At 30.0% G+C, this 20,031-nt stretch overlaps 2 protein-coding genes across 5 annotated transcripts; one reads left to right on the forward strand and one right to left on the reverse strand.

Annotated features, from left to right (window-relative positions):
• Positions 1-1,432: 1,432 nt before the first annotated feature.
• Positions 1,433-14,397, forward strand: LOC112602279 (protein FAM151B). Of its 4 annotated transcripts, none has more exons than XM_025350269.1 (5): positions 1,433-1,607; positions 1,761-1,832; positions 9,518-9,756; positions 13,658-13,823; positions 13,978-14,397. In XM_025350269.1, exons 1-5 carry the CDS (start codon positions 1,541-1,543, stop codon positions 14,358-14,360), a joined length of 927 nt encoding a protein of 308 aa, XP_025206054.1. In that variant the 5' UTR covers positions 1,433-1,540; the 3' UTR covers positions 14,361-14,397. The 4 variants fall into 4 exon arrangements, with proteins under 4 accessions (XP_025206054.1, XP_025206053.1, XP_025206056.1 ...); XM_025350272.1 differs by lacking the exons at positions 1,433-1,607; positions 1,761-1,832 and adding exons at positions 5,303-5,376; positions 5,475-5,552; XM_025350268.1 differs by lacking the exons at positions 1,433-1,607; positions 1,761-1,832 and adding an exon at positions 5,110-5,376.
• Positions 14,398-15,794: 1,397 nt separating this feature from the next.
• LOC112602224 (protein SDA1 homolog) lies at positions 15,795-19,781 on the reverse strand. Its single transcript, XM_025350181.1, has 13 exons — positions 19,509-19,781; positions 19,233-19,436; positions 18,972-19,154; positions 18,834-18,899; positions 18,586-18,762; positions 18,420-18,518; positions 18,099-18,333; positions 17,672-17,807; positions 17,428-17,602; positions 16,831-17,354; positions 16,686-16,770; positions 16,473-16,628; positions 15,795-15,881 (listed from the first exon to the last, which is right to left on the reverse strand). Exons 1-13 carry the CDS (start codon positions 19,593-19,595, stop codon positions 15,837-15,839), a joined length of 2,172 nt encoding a protein of 723 aa, XP_025205966.1. The 5' UTR covers positions 19,596-19,781; the 3' UTR covers positions 15,795-15,836.
• Between the last annotated feature and the right edge of the window lie 250 nt (positions 19,782-20,031).

The following is a 20,031-nucleotide window of genomic DNA, read 5'->3' on the forward strand; positions in this document are numbered from 1 at the left end:
CCCTTTGACGCATACACAAACATCGTCGACATGAGGTCGCGTGTGTACAATACTATTTCATATCTGTACATTATATTATACGAATTTAATATCTATGTATGGTATATCGATCGGCACTCCGCCAAATCTAAAATCTACCGATGATTCTCGTTTTCACGCAGTATACAGTTTTTTACCTGTAAACTTGTAGCTCGTTTGCATACCTTAAAAAGCGTAAAAACCAGCTAATAAAAAATTTTACTAACTCATTTGCTTACAACTATTAAATCTCATTCATAACATAGACTAATATTGTAACAGTAACTTACTATATTTAATGCAATATAATGATACCATTTATCTTAAAAACTTTGTTAAGATACATATATTAATTGAAAAGAGTATAATCAAGCTAATAAGCTATAATTTTTTTCAGTGATAATTCGGCTACTTGTTGAGTTATTATATATTTCTATATAATGCCTATTTTAATTGAATATATGACAATTACAAGACACGACTATTTTGTTGTCAATTTTTTTTTTAGTTTTAATAGACTTTTTCCATAGTTTATATACACAAATGTGTTATGCCGTTCTACGTTTAGGTTATTTAAACGTAGGTATCAAAAATTCATGTGCGCAAACGAGTTGCTAGAAGGGGTTAATGTACGCAAACGGGTATCGCTCGAATCTGCGTGCAACGTGGTCAGTATTATAATATTATTGCAATCGACACGGGATACCTTTGAAGGTTACATTATAGCCACAGGTCAAATTGACTTTACCGTATTATATTGTATTATATAATAAAGGAATAAGACTTTAAAAGTTGAGCCTCTTTTTTAAATGATCTACTGAAAAATGTGTTACATGAAAATAACCTTTTCAGTTTGTGGCATAAAAAATGAAAATGTTTAAAAATACTAACTATAAATAAATGTATGTTTATTTTTCCTTTCCTCATATGTAATTATATTGTTTATTATTAACAAAAAAAAAAAACAAATTCCTCCTACAAATAAAATATTTTACCAATGATTTGGATGTTTTTATAGTATGTAAATTGTCACAAAAGGATAAATAATTATATAAAAAAAAAATTTTAATTATTTATCAAAATGTAAATTTACAAAAGGAAAACTTAGATTATCTTTAACAATTTAAGTCCATTAATGATTAGAAGTTACACGTAACGCATTACTACAAAACGTATGCGCACGCGCCTTTACAATATCTACATAGAACTATTTCAGTGATACCTAATCCGCGATCTACCATACATTTTTAAATTAAAATAAGATTCATAAAAGTACAATAATTATTATTTCCAAGATATTTCATTTCCTTTTTTTGTGTTCTCTTATTTTTGTTTGTATTATTGGTGTCCAACATATTATGTAATATTTGACTAATGTGGCCAACCAAAGGAAAAAGGGTGGGCGTCACTGTTCTAGACATTTGTCTTGGTTACCGAGACGATAAATAAAAATAACGTCAGTGTACGTCCTAATGGCAAGTCTACCGAACGGTATTTCACGTAGACCTTCTTGAAATTTCAGATGAACTTGACGCTATTCGATTTTATCTTGGGAGTAGTAATGCAGATGTTCGACACGCAGACAGGCCGTAAGTACATTGACCGTACGAACATGTGTATTTAATAGATATAAAAAACATAAAAATACTATTTATTGTGTACTAAGCAGAGATGGGCAAAGACCTCGGAAATCCTGTTTTATACAATTGTTTTGATCGGTGGTTTTTTTTTTTTTTTTGCAGAAACGAGTTTGATAACGGCCACCTGGGATCATGCAGTTAATTCCAAGGCCAAGCTACAGAGGGCCTTGACAAGTAAGTCTATTTTAGCCTGTATTTTAAGAACTACTACTTAAATTAACTATGATCGTTGTGGGAAGTGGAAACTATTTATTCAAGTGTTTCGCATTAGTATTCTTCAATAATTTATTTAATTTGCTATTAGACATTTGAAAATGTAAAATATTTTTAAATTTTATTCACCCCAAAATAAGATAATCGTAATAGTGTAAAACATATAAAACTATATTAGATATAATCATAAAAAAAGAATAACTACCTTAAATAAATTTATCATTATTATTTTAAATACTCTGTTTTTATTGACGATATTTATTTTGATTATTTATATTATAAAAATGTCATTAATTCTAATTTGAGTATTAAAATCTATTAGAATAATCAAAAATAATACATATCATTTGTTAATCAGTTAGATATTTAAATAATGATTAAAACAAAATATAAATTTTGAAATTTTAATTTGTATCTAAATATAACTAGTAATTGTATAAAAGTAAAAGGTGATTTTTTTTGAGTCTAATAAAAAAAAATAAGTAGGTATAATAAAAATATAAAACAGTAATGAGGTATTATAAATTATTTATAATATTTTTTTTTTTTATTAAAAAAATAAAACAATAATATATTACAGATTAGATATTATACTTAATTATAGCTTTGATTAACTTATCTCCTGCAAGATTATGCAGCTTGTATTGCAAATAATGAGTAATGATTACTACTAAATAATAATAATAAATATAAATAAATACATAATATAAATTGTATTATAGTATAGTAATATAGTATTAAGTCTTATCTGTATTAATAACATAATTTTAATTAACATTAAACATCGATTAAAAGATAAAAAGGTGCACAAGTGGGTATACAGCTCTACTGTAAATTAAGCGTCCAGTCGGTCAAATTTTTGGATGTATTAAATTTGAATTCAATGATAATATATCATTGCATATGAAAAACGATTCAGAGCGGAAATGATCTGTCGGCCTACATTATTAAGTACCTAAATTTTATGACGTTATTTGTTATTTAAATTAAAATAATTTATTTACATACCTATTTAGACAGTTAAACATATACTAAAAAACAGATTTGAATCACAGGTCTTGTGTAGGTAGCTTTGTATCCACGCATTATCAACACCATGTCTGATCCTTCTCTCGTCCCATATTTTGATTATGAAAATATTATTATAGGTACCTACAATTTGCATACTTCAAAATAAATAAAGGAAAAATAAATATTTTTATTTCGATAAACAACAATCTGCTAGGTATACTAAGATTTACAATAAGAAGTAGTGATGAGTATACAGTAAAACCTCTTTATAACGGATCCTCTATTAAACGGAATCCTCCTTATAACGGAAAATGTCAATAGTCCCGGTGTAAATAATATATAATTTCCTACCTCTCTATGACGGAAAACTCTTTATAACGGAAAAAATATTGGTCCTAAACGATTCCGTTATAGAAAGGTTTTACTGTACTTGGTAGTGACCAATGAGTTGTGATTTGTGGGTTAAGTTGGTATTCAGTGATACCATTCCGAAATACATCGCGATATATTATTATAATCCATGCGGATCTACCAGTATGACAGTGTAAACGTGAATATTTATAAATACTTACGATAAAATCGGGGTTTAAGAATTAATGAAGTTAAAACAAAATAAAATTTTCAGATAATTACACATTTATTTTTAAACATTTTTTCGTGAAAACCTCACACAAATATAATTATAAATTAAATATAATAAGATTTATCATTTGGATATGGACTGGTAAAAATCGTTTCCTTTTTCTTAGAAACTTATCGTCACTTGCCACAAAATATTCAAAATATTTATAATATATAGGTACTTGTATACGTATCGTCAAATTGTCGATTAAAAAAAAAGTTTGAAAAAATAAACAAGCAACGTATAATACGTTTAGGTATAATACAAATCATTATCGAACGATAGCTATTGTATGTATAAATGATAATATTAAGAAATATACAAATGTCCTGTGCAAGTCGAAGTAATTTCGTTTTCGGTATAATTTATCGACACACCGCAGCAGTGTGTAAATGTGCAACAAAACCACCGTTTAATAAAATATCGTATTACCCTGTGATTGGTTTTACTAATATTATTGTATCAACGTGTCGTATAATATAACATTAGGTAAATAACGACGATTGCAACCGCCACGAATCATGACAGCCAGATGTGCGTGCTCCTCATAAATTTGTTGACTATGTTAAAATCGACGTTAGACAACAGGTGGCGAACGTTCTCCAGGTACTTTTCGGCGGCGCTAATATTGTTGTCGACCAGAGCGATCAGCTCGATGAGCGTCTGCGGCTCGTCCGCGACGGCCTGCTCTGCTTCAGCCTTCCAGTTCGTGGCCGCCGGGCCGAACAGACCGGCACCCAACTCGGCCATGCACGTCTCGATGGCGCGCCTCGCCGACCGGAACCCGCGGTCGTCGCGCGCCGGGTTGGCGGCCACCTCGGCCAGCGTCCGGTAACACGACTTTTCCGGGGCCTGCAGTGCCAAGTACGACTTGTACTTGTCCAGTAGCGCGCTCACCGACATCCACATCAGTTCGTACTCGCCAACCGGTACCGCGTCGTCGACGTTCAGACGCACGTTGCCGTCGTCGGCGGAAGCGGAACCGGAAACGACGGCGGCTGCGGCGGCGGCGACTGTGGCCACGGCGTTGGTGTTCGCACGGGCCGCGGCGACGTCGCTGGTCGGTTGGACCGTGGCCAGCAGCCGATGGGCCCGACAGTGTTCGACGTGCACGAGCAAGTGACCCATCAGGGTGACCAGCACGGCGGCCACGAACTTCTTCTGATAGACGACCAGTTCTCGGGTGCCGAGCACCCATTTGCGGACGGCCGCGCGGTACACGGCCGACAACCGTTCGGCGGCCGACCGCCAGTCGACGCCCGCCGGGCATCCCACGCCGTTAGCGGTCAGCGCGCCGTCGTCGGCGGCCACGTCGTGAGGTACAGACTGCGCGGCGCGAAGGTCCTCTCGCGCACGCCGCCGCCGTCCTGAGCAGTTCCGGCCGCTGCCGCGATGGCCGTCACGTTCAGCACGTACTTCTCGAACGACAGCTGATCGCTCCACGGCGGCGACTCGCCGCCCACGCCTCGCGCCTTGCAGATGGCCAGGTACCGGTTCAACTCGCGGCCGACGTGGTCGGCGCGGACCCACCGGACGAGCGCTTCGAGGGGCGCGGCCGTCGCCGCGTGACGGCGCGCCCGCTGGCGTACAGGTCGAACACCACAGCCACCGGGCCGTCGGTTCCGGCGGCTGCTGGCCTGAGCAGCATGCGCGTACCAGCGGCCCGTAACCGGCCGCCAGTTCCACGGCCGCCGCCACATCCCGGCGGCCGACCAGCGTGTCGCGCGCCGCCCGCACGTGGTTCGCCGCGTTGTGACCGCACGCGCACTGGAACTCGTCCACGGAGCCGGACACTGCAAACGCCGCGACGCACTGCTGCAGCGCCAACAATATCAACCACATCCGGTCCGGAGGCTTCATCGCCGCAGTCTTGTACGTGTTACGTTCGGTTATTGGTGTTGTAATATATTATTGTTACGTATAATAATTATTATTATAATATTATATTATATCTTTGGGGGGGAGGTAAGGTGTGCAATACGTATCGTGTCGCGGAGCAATCGAGTTGGCGGGCTAAAACGAAAACTGCACAGTTGACGGCGCTACAGGTATCGCTACACTAATTTTCCTATTTTAGGTAATCGTCGTTTCCGTATCGATCGTCGGTAAAACGTTTTGTGACGATTTGTTCGTACACTGTTTACACACCCGCCCGGGCCCCGTGCTTAAAAATAATGATATAATATTGTGTACACACATATACAGAGTGTGTCCGGATATTCCGCACGTACTATTATAACTTCGAGAACGATCTAGGTCATCAGTCATTGAGTGAAATCAAAAGCCGATATTTCGTGGTTTTTTCCGAGGTTGATACTATATAGCTATAAGTATACTTACGGGTAGGTAGTTGATTATTGGTGCGACGAAGTATTTGGAGGATAGGCTTCCAATAGTAAAATATTAATAGCTTTTTGTGTATGTTATTGGTTGGTTTGAATTTTGTGTAGAAAGATTTTGGCCTCTCCACACCTTCTTAAGTTATTAATGTCACGATAGTTATACAATTAAACTCGTTGACATATTATATCGAGGGGTTTTGAGAGATGACAAAATTATTGCTGTAATATGTTTATACAATCTAAACATTAAAATATCACAAAAACACTCAAAACGTATTAAAACCAAAACGCCAAATGGTTTTTAATTACATTCACTGACGAATAAACGCTCTGTATATACGATACAGCAGCGAAGCTAACGCGTCTCGTTGTTTATTTTTCTATCGTGCGCGTTTTCTTGTTTGAATATACCTACAAAACATACCTAAGTACTATCGATTACAATGCCAATATAATATGTGATTTACAACATAACACAACACAAATAGTCGAATGTAGGTGTACAGAGCGATTTATTCCCTAGAAATATTTTACGCTTAAGTAATGAAAATCTAAAAATGTAATACTAACCTATCTTTAATCACGATTATTTTGAATTTTTCCCACTTAAATTTTAGGTGTGAAAAACGGATTTATCATAAAATGAAAATTTAATTATCGTGACTTTTCCACTGAGTGTTGACTATGACAATTTAGCAAAGGAGCAAATATGTGAAACCCAAATTATACTTAGGAAATAATTATATAAAATTTTATGTAACGTAAAAAATAAATAACCTATAAACTTTACAAAGTACCTACGTTTTTTTGGTCAGACCATTTTAAATTTTGTTGGCTAGCAAATTAAAAAATTATCGTAAAATAAAAACACGTTAACCTGTGGTAGTCATTACAAAAAAATTGAGTTTATTGAAAAATCGAATGTATTAATGATATAACTAAAGCTTGGATTTTTTTTTTTTTAAATATGACTCTATTTTGAAATATTACAATCAATACAGAGGTGTACAATAAGTAATAATTATGGTGAAAAGAAAGAAAAACTATGAACTAATGATAACAGGTAGGAAATCTCTCATTAGAGACACCTAGTGGCTTTACAATAACATTTACAATTTATTACTTACAGTTTATAAATAACATTCAATTTAAACAATTTATACATTTTTTAAGTCACGGCACCAGTTCTGCTTGAGTCGTCTAATTGGATTTCCAGGTAGTGCTGGTGTAGAAATAGGTCCCTGATGAGCTGGTTGGGGTTAAGCTTGGATTTATACGTAAATGCCAACTTATTTTTTCTGGGACGTGATAAATTGATTTTAACAAATATAGTTAATTTGTTTCACAATTTTTATTGATAAAATAGTTATATTTAATTTTACATATTTTTTCATATTTATCATTTATACATTTTTTTACGTTTTTCATTTTTTCTCTCACATTTTCAGATAATTTTGTCAATAAAACCTAACCTTTCTGATGTATTCAACATGTTTTCTGCAAAATACAGAATTGTTGAGAACGTCTCATAAGTAAATCAATAATTTACGATTAGGGTAGTACAATATCGCATCGACACCGTTGACAGGACGTCATATTTTTGATGTCACTTACAAGCTCTGCGCTAATCAACGATCGACAATCATAAATAATTACTCGTCTTGTTAATTACCAATCGAAATAAATTTTATCAAATCTAACCAATGTCTAATATAATTAGTACTCAAAGTCGAATAACATTGAATAGCGCCCATGCTACTTTTATGACACGTAGTCAACATGCATTATTGTCCAATAACATCATCAGTTAAAAAAAAATAAGATCTTTAAGTCAGTATTCAGTATTTTTACAACAAAATCGACAATTTTTAAAATTTTAAAATTAAAAAGTGCCTGTACTATTATAAATTGAAATCAAGATAATCATTTTTTTGTTTTTTAAATTATTATTTAGCTACTAATATTTATTAATTTTTTAGCATAATTTTTTCATTAAGATTCCAAAAGACATGATTAAATTTTAAATAATTAATTAGGATAATACATATTTTGAATTTTTTAGCATGCACATATTTTGGTTATATAAATACATATAAATCCGAGCTCTAATGATAACTGATAACCATATATACCAACAATTGTATTTATTATTATTACTACCACTTGTGTAGTTAAATCAATACCTTGAAATTACCTTAATTTTATTTAAAATAATCAGAAAAATATTTCTAAGAAAATACATTACAAGTGGTTTATTAATAACACAATTCTATTAATCAGGAATATTTATTTTATATGAACATTATATTATTTGAATGCAATAATTACAATTTACAATATATTATTAGATACCTGCTACCAAAACTGTGATAATACATAGAAACTGGAAAAATGTTTTTAAATTCTTATTGGCAATAAATATAAGAATAAGATAACTTTAATTTGTATAGATTTAGTTGAATTACTTAATATAATAATATGTCAATTCCCCGAGGCTATGAGATATATTTAAATAATTTTTTCATGCCCATATAAGACATCCCATATCAGAAAATATGTTTCCATTACTAATTATAATTAATTTTAGATAATATTTCAATTCGCTTTAAAAAAACCCCCTTCTGAAATGAAATAACTGTATTTACATTTAAAGCGAATAATTTGTCACTATTAGATTAATTATTAAATCTATATTATTACAATAAAAAATATTATTGAAATACGAGTATTTTCGTTAACTATCTTAAATTATAATTATAGGTAATTTAAAAAGTTGACTTATTTATAAATACATTTTTTTACTAACATTTATATAAAAAATATAATTTGCTTAACAATTTATTTATAGTAAGAACGGGTGGTTCTAATTTTTAAGAAAAAGTCAGTTTGTTGAAACAGTATGCCTTTCTTAATAAGTATTCAAAATTTAAGTATTTAAGAATACATAGACTTTAAGTTGATATATTTGGAAATCCAAAAAATTAAAATTTGAGCACATTTAAAATAATAAATGTTTTTATTATTTGGAAAAAAATAATGAGTACGCTTGATCAATTATCCTGTATATATTATTTATTTTACAATACAACATTACGTAATAATGATTTTATTATGTTATGAGTTATGACGTAATGATATCATAATAATATAACATTGTAACACACGTATTTTGAATTTCACATCTAAATGGTACCTAGTTTTCGTTTTTTTTCTTTGTAAAAATAACTATGATTTTTAAACATATAAGTATAAAATATAAATACTGTATTGTTATAAGTTATAACTTAAATTAAATATTTGGTGGATATTATATATAATAATATATACTTAACAGTTTGTTTTTTATAAATATTTAATTTAATTTTAATACTAATTTAAATAAAATAGTATTGTTGGATAATTTTTTAATTATTAATATTAAAGAAATTTACTAAAATAATTAATTATAACATAATAAAAATAACATTTTGAAGCATATATTTTTCATAATTACATAAATTATTCAACTCACAACTGAAGGAATAAAAATAAAATTGTTTGTATAAAAAAAAATCGTCAATTTATAAAACAAACCTCAAACATAGTTAACTTTTTCATATTTGATAGATGCAAAAAAAAAAAATGACTGTCTAATAATAAATAAATAAATGAACTTGAAATATTGTCTACAGGTGAATTCACAATGATAGAAGCTGATGTTATTACTGGTCATTTGATTGATGAACCTCAAACACAAGCGGAGAAAACTGACCGAATACCAATAATGGGTCATCCTCCTTCAATAACATCAGACTTGAGTCTTAAAGAATTTTTAGATGCATGGAACAATACAAATAAAATTATAAAGCTTGATTTTAAATCAACTGAAGCATTTAAACTAGCCTTGCCAGTCATTGAAAACGCTTATAAAGTAGGTATTTTTTAATAGGATTGTAGCATCGCGTAATTAGTTATTTATTCTTGTTTTATTTTAGTATTGACCATATTAATAACAACAATAATTAATATTATTAAGTTTAGACGACCGTGTCAGGAAAACTTTATATACATATAAAAAAAAAAATAAAAAAAAAATCATCGATGAATAGTTCAACGCTTAAACACGTTAACGATGTTTTATTGTCAATAGTTTAGTTTAATAACTAAAAAAAAAAAAAAAAAAACCGGTAAGATACAGCAAAGATAAATGAGCGTATAAAGACTGATACGTCAAACACTAATTTTACAGTAATTTAATTAATCATTAAACATGTTTTATAAAAATTAAAGTTGTTACTACATTGTCAATTGAAATGCATAATTTAAATTTTTATCGCTAAATTATTATTGAGATGTTCTTAGCGTGTATAATAATTTTGGCACGATATATAAAAATTGGTTTCGTGAAAATTCATTGAACTGTTAATTATTATAGAATAAATTATTGTATAACCGATGATTGTATTTATATAAATACAATAGGTATACTTATAATACACATTACACAGACTGTTCGAAAGATATACTATGATTATCGTTTGCGTGCGATAAGCTCGACGACTTTATCGTCGCCCTCCTCCCCTCTTGTCTATATATGGCATAGGCGTCTTTGACCACCACTGTCCAAAGGGAACTCACTCGCTGGTCTCGTTCGACATCGTCGAGACGTTGCCGTTAACTTTTGGCCCGCGCGTGCCGTTAACTCTTGCGCCGGTTGCGTCGTGTGTTTTTGCATCTAACAAGGGCTTTGACCTTTCAAGTCGTTGCGCAATTATTTTATATTATATAACTTTTGTGCCGTCGTTGTATCCGTCGCGCACGTCGCTCTTGCCGCGCATACATTAAAATATATATATATATATATGTCGCATCCACATAGTGAAACCACTAATTTCATGAACTGGATATCCAGATAGTGAAATTCGTCCAGATCGTGAATTTTGACGAAAATACATTATATGGACATCCGTTTCATGAAACGGACATCAATTTCATACCTTTATCGTGTCCTTTGTGTAATTATTATTTTATTTTACAATGGTTCATAAACACAATCATTATACATTTATACGTATATTATATTTTATTGTATAAATAATTATATTTTAACAAAAATATTTTTATTTTATTTTATTTTAATAAGGAAAAAATGTACGTAAAGTTTAAGCCGTTTAAGGTATTTTTAAGTTAATCAATTAACTATTTTGTTAGGTAATAGAACAATAGAGAAATATAGGCACTTAGTTAAATATTGTAATTATAGTTAATCTCATGAATATTTTATAACACTTAATATTACTTATTACTTACGTTTTCATTTTAGCCATTTCTATTTCAGCAATCATCTGTAATTGAGCATATTTAGGGAACGGTTTTTTTTTTTTTAGATTTCAATTTATAATATTCATCTAGCTTTTCATAAAATACGTTCTTTTCTTCCAATTTTATTAAAAGTTGCTGTATGAAATAATAAATAGGTACACGTATAAACTGCAAACACAATAGTAACTGTGTTATACACAAACACTCACTAAATGTTATTTTTTGAACAACTTAGGAGTTACATAGGTATCCGTTAATTGTCATCCGAATATTTGATAAAGAAACATTCATATCAGATGTGGAATTACCGACAAGCCCGGATTAAGGGTTGGCAGGAGGGGCCAAGTCCCCGGGGCCCACGCGTGTTAAGGGCCCGTAGTTTTCTCGGTTTAAAATTACATTAAGTGATAATTTGTACTTTTTATAGTACCTACAAAAATATTTTTATTTTTTTCTTGTTTGAGCTAACAGTCGATGGGGCCCGCGGTCGACCGTGTTTACCACTAATAGTATGGTAAGTGGGGAAAAATAGCGCCATAGCCAGATTTGTGTTTGTTGGGAATAGGCATATATTTTGATATTACTGTATTTAAAAATAAATTTTGGAAAATTTGTTATGTGACTGTCTCGGTCACGGATACTTATAATTCAGATACCTACCGACTAAACATGTTTACATAAACAAAACTTAATTTTATGTGTAAATATATATTTTAATAAAAATATAATATTTTTTTAATATTTTTATCCTCGTCAATCGTTATCTTATTTAAATAAAAATGTTTAAATTTGTTAATAATTGTATAATTTTATAATTTTAAAGAATTGTTTTTATTGACGGGGGCCCACAACCATGTATTGGCCCCTGGACCTTTGAAGCTCTTGATCCGGGCTTGATTACCGAAATTAAATTTGATATCTCTCTAACAGCCTCATATAATATAGATCACGGATAAAGCATTATTATCTTTATTGATATTGAAAAGTATGCTTTGTAACAGTCAATGTCATAATCAATCGTGAAAAATAAAATAAAAATATTTTTGTTAAAATATAATTATTTATATAATAAAATATAATATTATGTATAAACGTACAACGATAGTTTATGAACCATTATAAATATAATAAAATAATAATTAGGTACACAAAGAACACGATATAGGTATTGTCCATTTCATGAAATGGATGTCCATATAAATGTATTTTCGTCAAAATTCACGATCTGGACGAATTTCACTATCTGGATATCCAGTTTATGAAATGAGTGGTTTCACTATGTGGATACGACATATATATATATATACCTATTATATTTCACGTGGGCGTAAATATCGAGAATTGGCATCAAACAGTATAATAGTCCATACCGTTGTTCCAGCGGAGATTTTCACGCGATCACGTTGTTCGAGATCCAAGTCGTTGATATAGGACTCAGTGGTCGGCGATAGACGGCCCGCGAAGGAAAAATAATTGGACCACGAAAAATATTTATTTTTTTTCCACACATAATATAATATATTTTATCTATTTTATGATGTATTTAGAGGTTACACGATGGTGTTTATATCGTTTATTGCTATTTACAATAACAGTTGCGATAACACAATAATTATTAACTAATATCTGAGTACACCTATTTAGTTTTTACCGGCCCTCGAAATTTTTTTTTTTTGATTTTCTGGACCTCCGTAGAATTTAATTGCCGACCCCTGAATTATAGGTGATATCACTGATATCCATGATTTATTATTATTGTTATTATTATTATTTGTGTTTCGTATACCGATTATTATTACTAATTCTTGTCATATTGTTTGGGCGCCCTATTTTTTACTATTGCTATTAATTTAGTACATCAATATTTCTAATATAGGTATATAATATTATAGCACGACGGTGCCTAAAACAGATTTTGTTTATATTTATTATATTTATTTTTGGTGACCCGTCCTTTTTACGGGTCACCTTATTATTATAGTTATTATCGAGATAAATCTCTGGGTGTTATTTTCTTTTTTTTATAATATTTTCTCATCATCATCATTTAAGGCCAACCGCCATCCCCGTAGGAGCCTTTGTGGTACACAAACATAATTAACATATTTAAGTATTAGCCACGGTTTAGGTGTACAAATACAAAAGCGTTCTTATTTTATTACATTTTCATACAATAATTATAATAATACTATATTATAAATACTTTGATAGTATGATAAATAAATTAACAACAACAATAATACAATTATTACTATAGTAGGGTCTCGTTGGTGTGAACGGGATTGGTTAAAGGGTTCGTTATGATTACCTATGACTTTAATCAATTTTCATGTAAATTAAACTTAAAGCAGGAAAATTTGCGTTTAAATAAAGTGGTATGATAGTTATTATTAAGTTCAATCGGATTACCACGGTTTTAGATTTCAAGACCTTATCGTATACCTATACATAATACGTAATGTATAGTGGGTAATTAATAATTACTAATTACCTATTTATGGTTTAACTAGGATTCGCCTCCAAATCGTTTGCCTTGGTTGAATGCAGATATCTTACGTGGTCCCGGTCCAGGAAACAGTCCTGGAGTAGACGCAGATACTTTCCTTAAAGTATCGTCCACAAGTTTTCCAGATTCAATTTTATCGTTAGGCTGGACTACTCAACGCAATGATAACGGTATATAATCGTTTTTATTATACCAATAAGCATAGATTAAATTAATATTTAATAGGTAAATGTTTCATTTAATCTGTGATAATATAAGCATACCAGCATGGATAACGTGTTTACTATAGCCGATGACGATAAACCCAAATTATATACTTTTCAGACAAGTATTCGGAGCATTACATTAATGATATGGTAGACGTACTGTTTAAAAACAAATACATGAAACCTGTGACTTACGCGGTACGAGCGTCGTTTGCAGTCAATTCGATATCGGAACTTCAATATTTATTGGAGACATCGCCGGTTGGTTCAACTCTAACTGTCTGGTGTAGTGATCCTAAAGATATCATCAATTATCCAAATCTTGTACAGCTGATAAATACCGTTGGAGTAAATCGAGTGTACCTGGATTTACCTGAAGAAATGTCCAAGATTTTTTTCGAAACGTATTCAACCAGTATTAATAGTATAGCGAACAATATTACTGGCTTCCAGTCTTTGTTCCTGGCGTCATTGCTTGCGCTAATAAACGTATTATTTTAAAACTTTTTCCATACTTACTAATTAATAATTAGGTAAAATAAAAATCGATTTTAAAAATACTATATAAATTAAAAATAAATAAATGTATTTTATTATTTTAACATTATAGAACCTTTTAGTCTTCTTAACAATATTAATATTATAGGTAGGTGTTACCTACCTATCTATAATTAAAAATAATATGCATAATGTAGCTAGGATCAGTGGGAGTACAAAGAGAGTGCGAGACAAATGACAATTGCCTCAAAATTATATGGTTGAGCCCTGGCCTGAGGAGGGTAGACATAGGTTTATGTGATAGGACGTAGAAAGGTCCTACCTCTAATGGTGATTAAAAAATGTTCTCTTAAACAGATTACTGGTAAGGTATCTACGCCGAAAGGGTACAATTATTAGTCCAATTATAACCAAACATTAGTCAATATAATTCAGAATACCGTTGAGATTAAATATTGGTTTTTATTATTATTATTTTTTTTTTTAACAATTATTACTTTAGGTACCTACTTTTATCAAAATATGTATTTAATACAAATTATGGACTAGGTATCTTATATGTGTGTAAAAATAATTGATTTTATTATTTATTTTAAATGACTACCTAAACTATGATTAATACTTAATAGGTAGGTAGGTATTCGATTAGTCGATAGCATAATTATATTATGTAAAATTGTTATCAAAATTCACTGTCAAACATGGAATGATTTTAAGAAGTCTAGAACAAGGAGACGAATATTTCAGTTTAAACAAAAATCACACGATTGTACAAAAGGCACCATGGTGGTATAGTATTGATAGATTAATATTAATCACTAGAATTTTAAAATTTTCATAGCCTACAAATCTCTTAAGTACATTATCAATTATTTTGAACCTATATTAACCTAAGTTAATAAAGTAAAATCAATAAATCAATAAATAAAAAATTACTCGTTCAAATTCTGATTTTAATCAGGGCTTGCATTTGAGAAACAAATTTGTTAGGTACCTGTACTATTTATGTACAGTAATATCTAACTCCAATAAGTTTTGCTAATATACACATAAAACTGAATATAATAATATGTCATGTAATTTCTTAAATACTCAATATAGAACAAATACATATCTACATTCCAAATTAATCATTGAAAATATTGATTATTGCTCATTTTAACTAATAATATGTACACAATTAAACATAAGTTATACTATATATTAGTACAACATTATTTTAGAATACATGAAGATCTACACAAGCTATTAAAATTTGTGTAATAGTTTGATAATTGTCTCTTAATAATATTATAGACAATATTTATTTAATTAACCTATCTAATTAAGTAAACAAAACTGTTTAACTTGTTTTGATAAATTAATAATTAAATAATATAGGCAATACACATCGAATAAATAAAAATTCATATTTCAATTGGTTATCTTGTATTTTATTCACACTTTTGAATACATGTAACTCAAATATAATTAATTTGATTATTTCATTTTCTTCAACTTGGTCAAATGATTTCGTAATGCAATCTGAAAAAAATAATCTTTGTTTTATTTAAATTTTAAAAATCTAAAAAATATAGGAATATAAATAAATAATAAGAAACAAAAATACCTTCAATTAGTATTTTTTTATTTCTATATTAAATTAACTTTTAAAAAGTGAAGTAAAATCTTTATACCTAAATCTATAAACTTTCACTATTTTTATTTTTTTAATTAATTTTTTAAATGTGATAAATGCATTAGATTTTATTGATACAATTACAGAATATTATTATATTCTTAACTGTTGTAGACATCACATTTGAGTCAATATCCTAAACCAACAATTCCCATACTATAAGGAGCAAATATAGATATTGTATACACTATACACTAATAAAAAAATGTTTCAATTATTCAAGAGAGGTATGATTATTGGTTTTTATTTTTGAGGATACGTTAATCAAAAAAGTTTGGAATCCTCTAACCTAAAATAAAAAATTAATTCTTATGGATATTATTTATTTATTTTTAAAAGTTTTAACTAATAATTAAAATAATCACTAACATGAATTTAAGCTATTATAATTATTAAAAATAAAATATATTGATTTTTTTTTTAAACTTATAAGTTACCTGTTTGTCCTTAAAAGATTTCTTCACTTTTCCTTTTGCCTTGTGTTTAATCATCATGAAATTTTTGGTTTTCTTTTTTTCTCTGTTTGTCTTACTAGAAAATGGATTTAAACGCCCATCCTTGTATCCAAACTTTTCTCTACCCTCTTGTCCTTTCTACAATTAATAAAATGTTTAAATACTTGATTTATTTAAATATAAATTTATTGGTACCTTTATAGAGTCTATTCTTGTTTGTTTATCATGTTTTCTTTTTTTATAAATATTTTCAATATCTTTAAGCCTTACTAATTCTCCCCTGAAAAACATAAAATAAAAATTCATTATATATTTAATATATTTTAAAAATGCTTATTACCTAGATGTTTCTTCAGGTTCAGCTGGTCTTTTTCGATTTTTAGCAGAAGTCATCTGTTTGCTTAATTGTGCTATTTCAATTCGTTTAAAATCTTCATCAGATAAAATCCTCATTGAACTAACTTGTGCTGCTTTTTCTTTCTTTTCAGCTAATTGTTCTTTTTTAGATATTACTTTCTTTTTTTTTGTAACTGTGTTTGTTGTTGAGTTCTGTGTAGAAATACTTTGATCATTGTCATTTATTCCCTCAGTATCAGAGTTACTTTCAATATCATCATTATCATCATCATTATCACCATCACTATCATCAATATCTTCATCTTCACCATCTATATTCTCATCATCACTGATTTCGTCCTCTGAATGACTAACATTCACCCATTCATCGCCTGACTCATCAGAATCATCACAAGACTCATTATTTTCTGTTTCGAGAAGTATTTCAGCACCAGGTACAAACTCTTTTGCATCTACTTCACCATATTTTCTTGCCACTATTTCCAATGATGCTTCAGTAGGTCTTCCCTGAATAATAAAATAACAATCATAATTAAATAATATAAATATAATGCAACCACCAAAAAAAATAAAAAATTACTCTATCTTTTTTATGTAATAAATGTGGCATAGAAGATCTATAAACATGTATTAATGACTTAGCTGCCATCATGACACTACGCTCACGATAATTCTTGTATTGAGCAAGATCTCTTAGTAAATCTTCAGTCATAACTAAGGGTGCTCTTGAACACATTTCACGAATCGCATTTAACCTAAGAAACACAATTTTATGTATATTTTTTGCTATTATAAAAATTAATTACTAAATATGCAAACCTTACCCAATTGCCATAACATCAGATGAATTTCTTTCTGTGACAAAATTATTTACTAATGCACGTAACACAGGTTCTAAGACATCAGGTGGAACAATCTCGTGTGATGCTTGAGCAACAAATTGCATCATTCGTACTACCTCTAAAGAAATTTTAGATTAAATTATTACAGTATTAATATTTTATCTAATATTATGACTTTCATTAGTTAACATTTTAATTGTATCTTACACGTGCATTCATAAACTATAAATACAACAATATATAATGTGGAATTTGCCTACTTCAGTAAAAATATCAAAATAAGTTAAAGATACAACTTAACATAACTAATTTAGTTACATAAATTAAAACTAATACATATTTATTGATTAATAACAAAAAAAAAAAAATGATTAAATATTTAATAGAAAGACAAAACTTATATAATAACCTTTTTGATGAGGTTGTAAAAACCTTTGGATATAAGGGTAAAAATTGAAAATTATTAATTGGTGTAAGCCAATTAAACGTGACACTACGTCTAACGTCAACATTTTTACTTCAAACCGTTCATGCCTTTTTTCTAACTGATGGAATAATTTTTCTGCAAACCCTTGAGGATCATGTATTAAAGTCAAAGCCGCAAAATTAGATGATTGTGATTGTTTCTTCTTTTTTTTATTTTTCTGAAATTCAATAAAATTATTTTTCAGAATACATTTATATAAATACAAATAAATAATTATTTTTAGTAATTAAAAAAGATACGTACCTCAACTAATCTTTTAACTTTTTTTAAATTTTTTGTTCTTTTTCTTGTTGTTTTGCTCACTTTATTAGCCATAATTACTTCTCTAGTATTTGGCGTATCCTTAAATAATTTAAAAAATGTTAGTATTTTAAGAAACAATACAATGTATTATTTGGTAAATAATTACATCATCTGAACTTGACGAATCACTATCATCTGAAGAATCATTAGCATCCACGGTTACAAAAAATTTTAATGCAGCAACCATGACTTTAGTAATTTTTGAAAAACAACCTGTTGATATTACATTGACTGTTTTTGTATCTCTCCAAATATTTTTTTTGTACAAATCAACCATTATACCCTTAATTAGAAAAAAATATTATATCATATAAATATTTAATTTTCTACTTATAGAATTTATTTTATACTTACTAAAGACATTTTAGCTGCTTTAGCATTGTTATCTTTAAGCATGGTGTACATGAAGTTTTGAAGATTCTAACAAAAAATAAAAAAAAATAAATATATTCTACATTTGCTTATAACTTTAGTAATTTTTAAAACACTTACCCGATTTAATTTGGCATCTTTATGTTTTGAATTTAAGTTTTTAATATCAGAAACTATATGCGATTCTAAAAATTTTCTTAATTCTTTATCCTGTGATCTGAGTAATCCAAAAAATAGAGAAAGCAAATCTGTTGGTGTCAATAATCGCTTGTTACGTAACAATATTAAAGCTCGGCAAAATGTCTAATAATATAAATACATTAACATTAACATTATGATTGTATATTTTAATTTTAAAATTGTGTCATTATTAACAATTACCATTCGCATATCCTTATCTAGAACAGGTCCATGAGTCTGTAACATATCTGTAAGCTCTTGTGCAAAGGTGGCCAGTTCACCAGGATAGCAATGCGCTACCTGAGCCATAAACATTACCAGTTCATCGAGACTTTTATTGAAATCTGTTGGACGCAACGTGAAAACTGCCAATAAAGACTTATAATGGCGTTGTTGTTGAAGGAACTAAAAATGTTTAAGTTTTAAATATCAAACACAAAATTATTAATAATAGTTAGTGAATTGTTTTAAATTTACTTCATCCTTATACGATGCGGGATCTCTTTTTATAAGATTCTGGAGTTGCGGTAAATTATTTGGCAACTGATTATTGTGCCGTACCATTTTGTATTCCAAGTAGTTATCAACAAGTCCGATATGAATCCATGTACAATACACTAGTTATAGATTAGTATGACACTAGAACACTAGACAGGAAAAAACGGTTAACAGGAACAGCACAGAATAATATAGAAATAAGGGTAATTATTCGGCGGTCACTAGAGACAGGGAAATAAAATATAAATACGCCATGTGGTGATATACTGATATCAATGATATCCCAGGGTGATAAGCACTTGTCCGAAAAATGATAAGGACCTGAGATATGATAATCCAAAGTTATTACCAACTGTTGTTGCCACCACTGTGACACCAACGTAATAATAAAAAAACATCCCAAATTTAAATTTTTTTATTTCCCAACTCAAATTCAAATAATATTTATAATATTAATATTTTAATTAGTTAAGACAGTTAAGTAGTAACGATAATAGGTATG

The sequence above is a fragment of the Melanaphis sacchari genome, unplaced genomic scaffold (assembly GCF_002803265.2).
Source record: "Melanaphis sacchari strain LSU unplaced genomic scaffold, SCAv2.0 Contig85_pilon_pilon, whole genome shotgun sequence".
Lineage (NCBI taxonomy): Eukaryota > Metazoa > Arthropoda > Insecta > Hemiptera > Aphididae > Melanaphis > Melanaphis sacchari.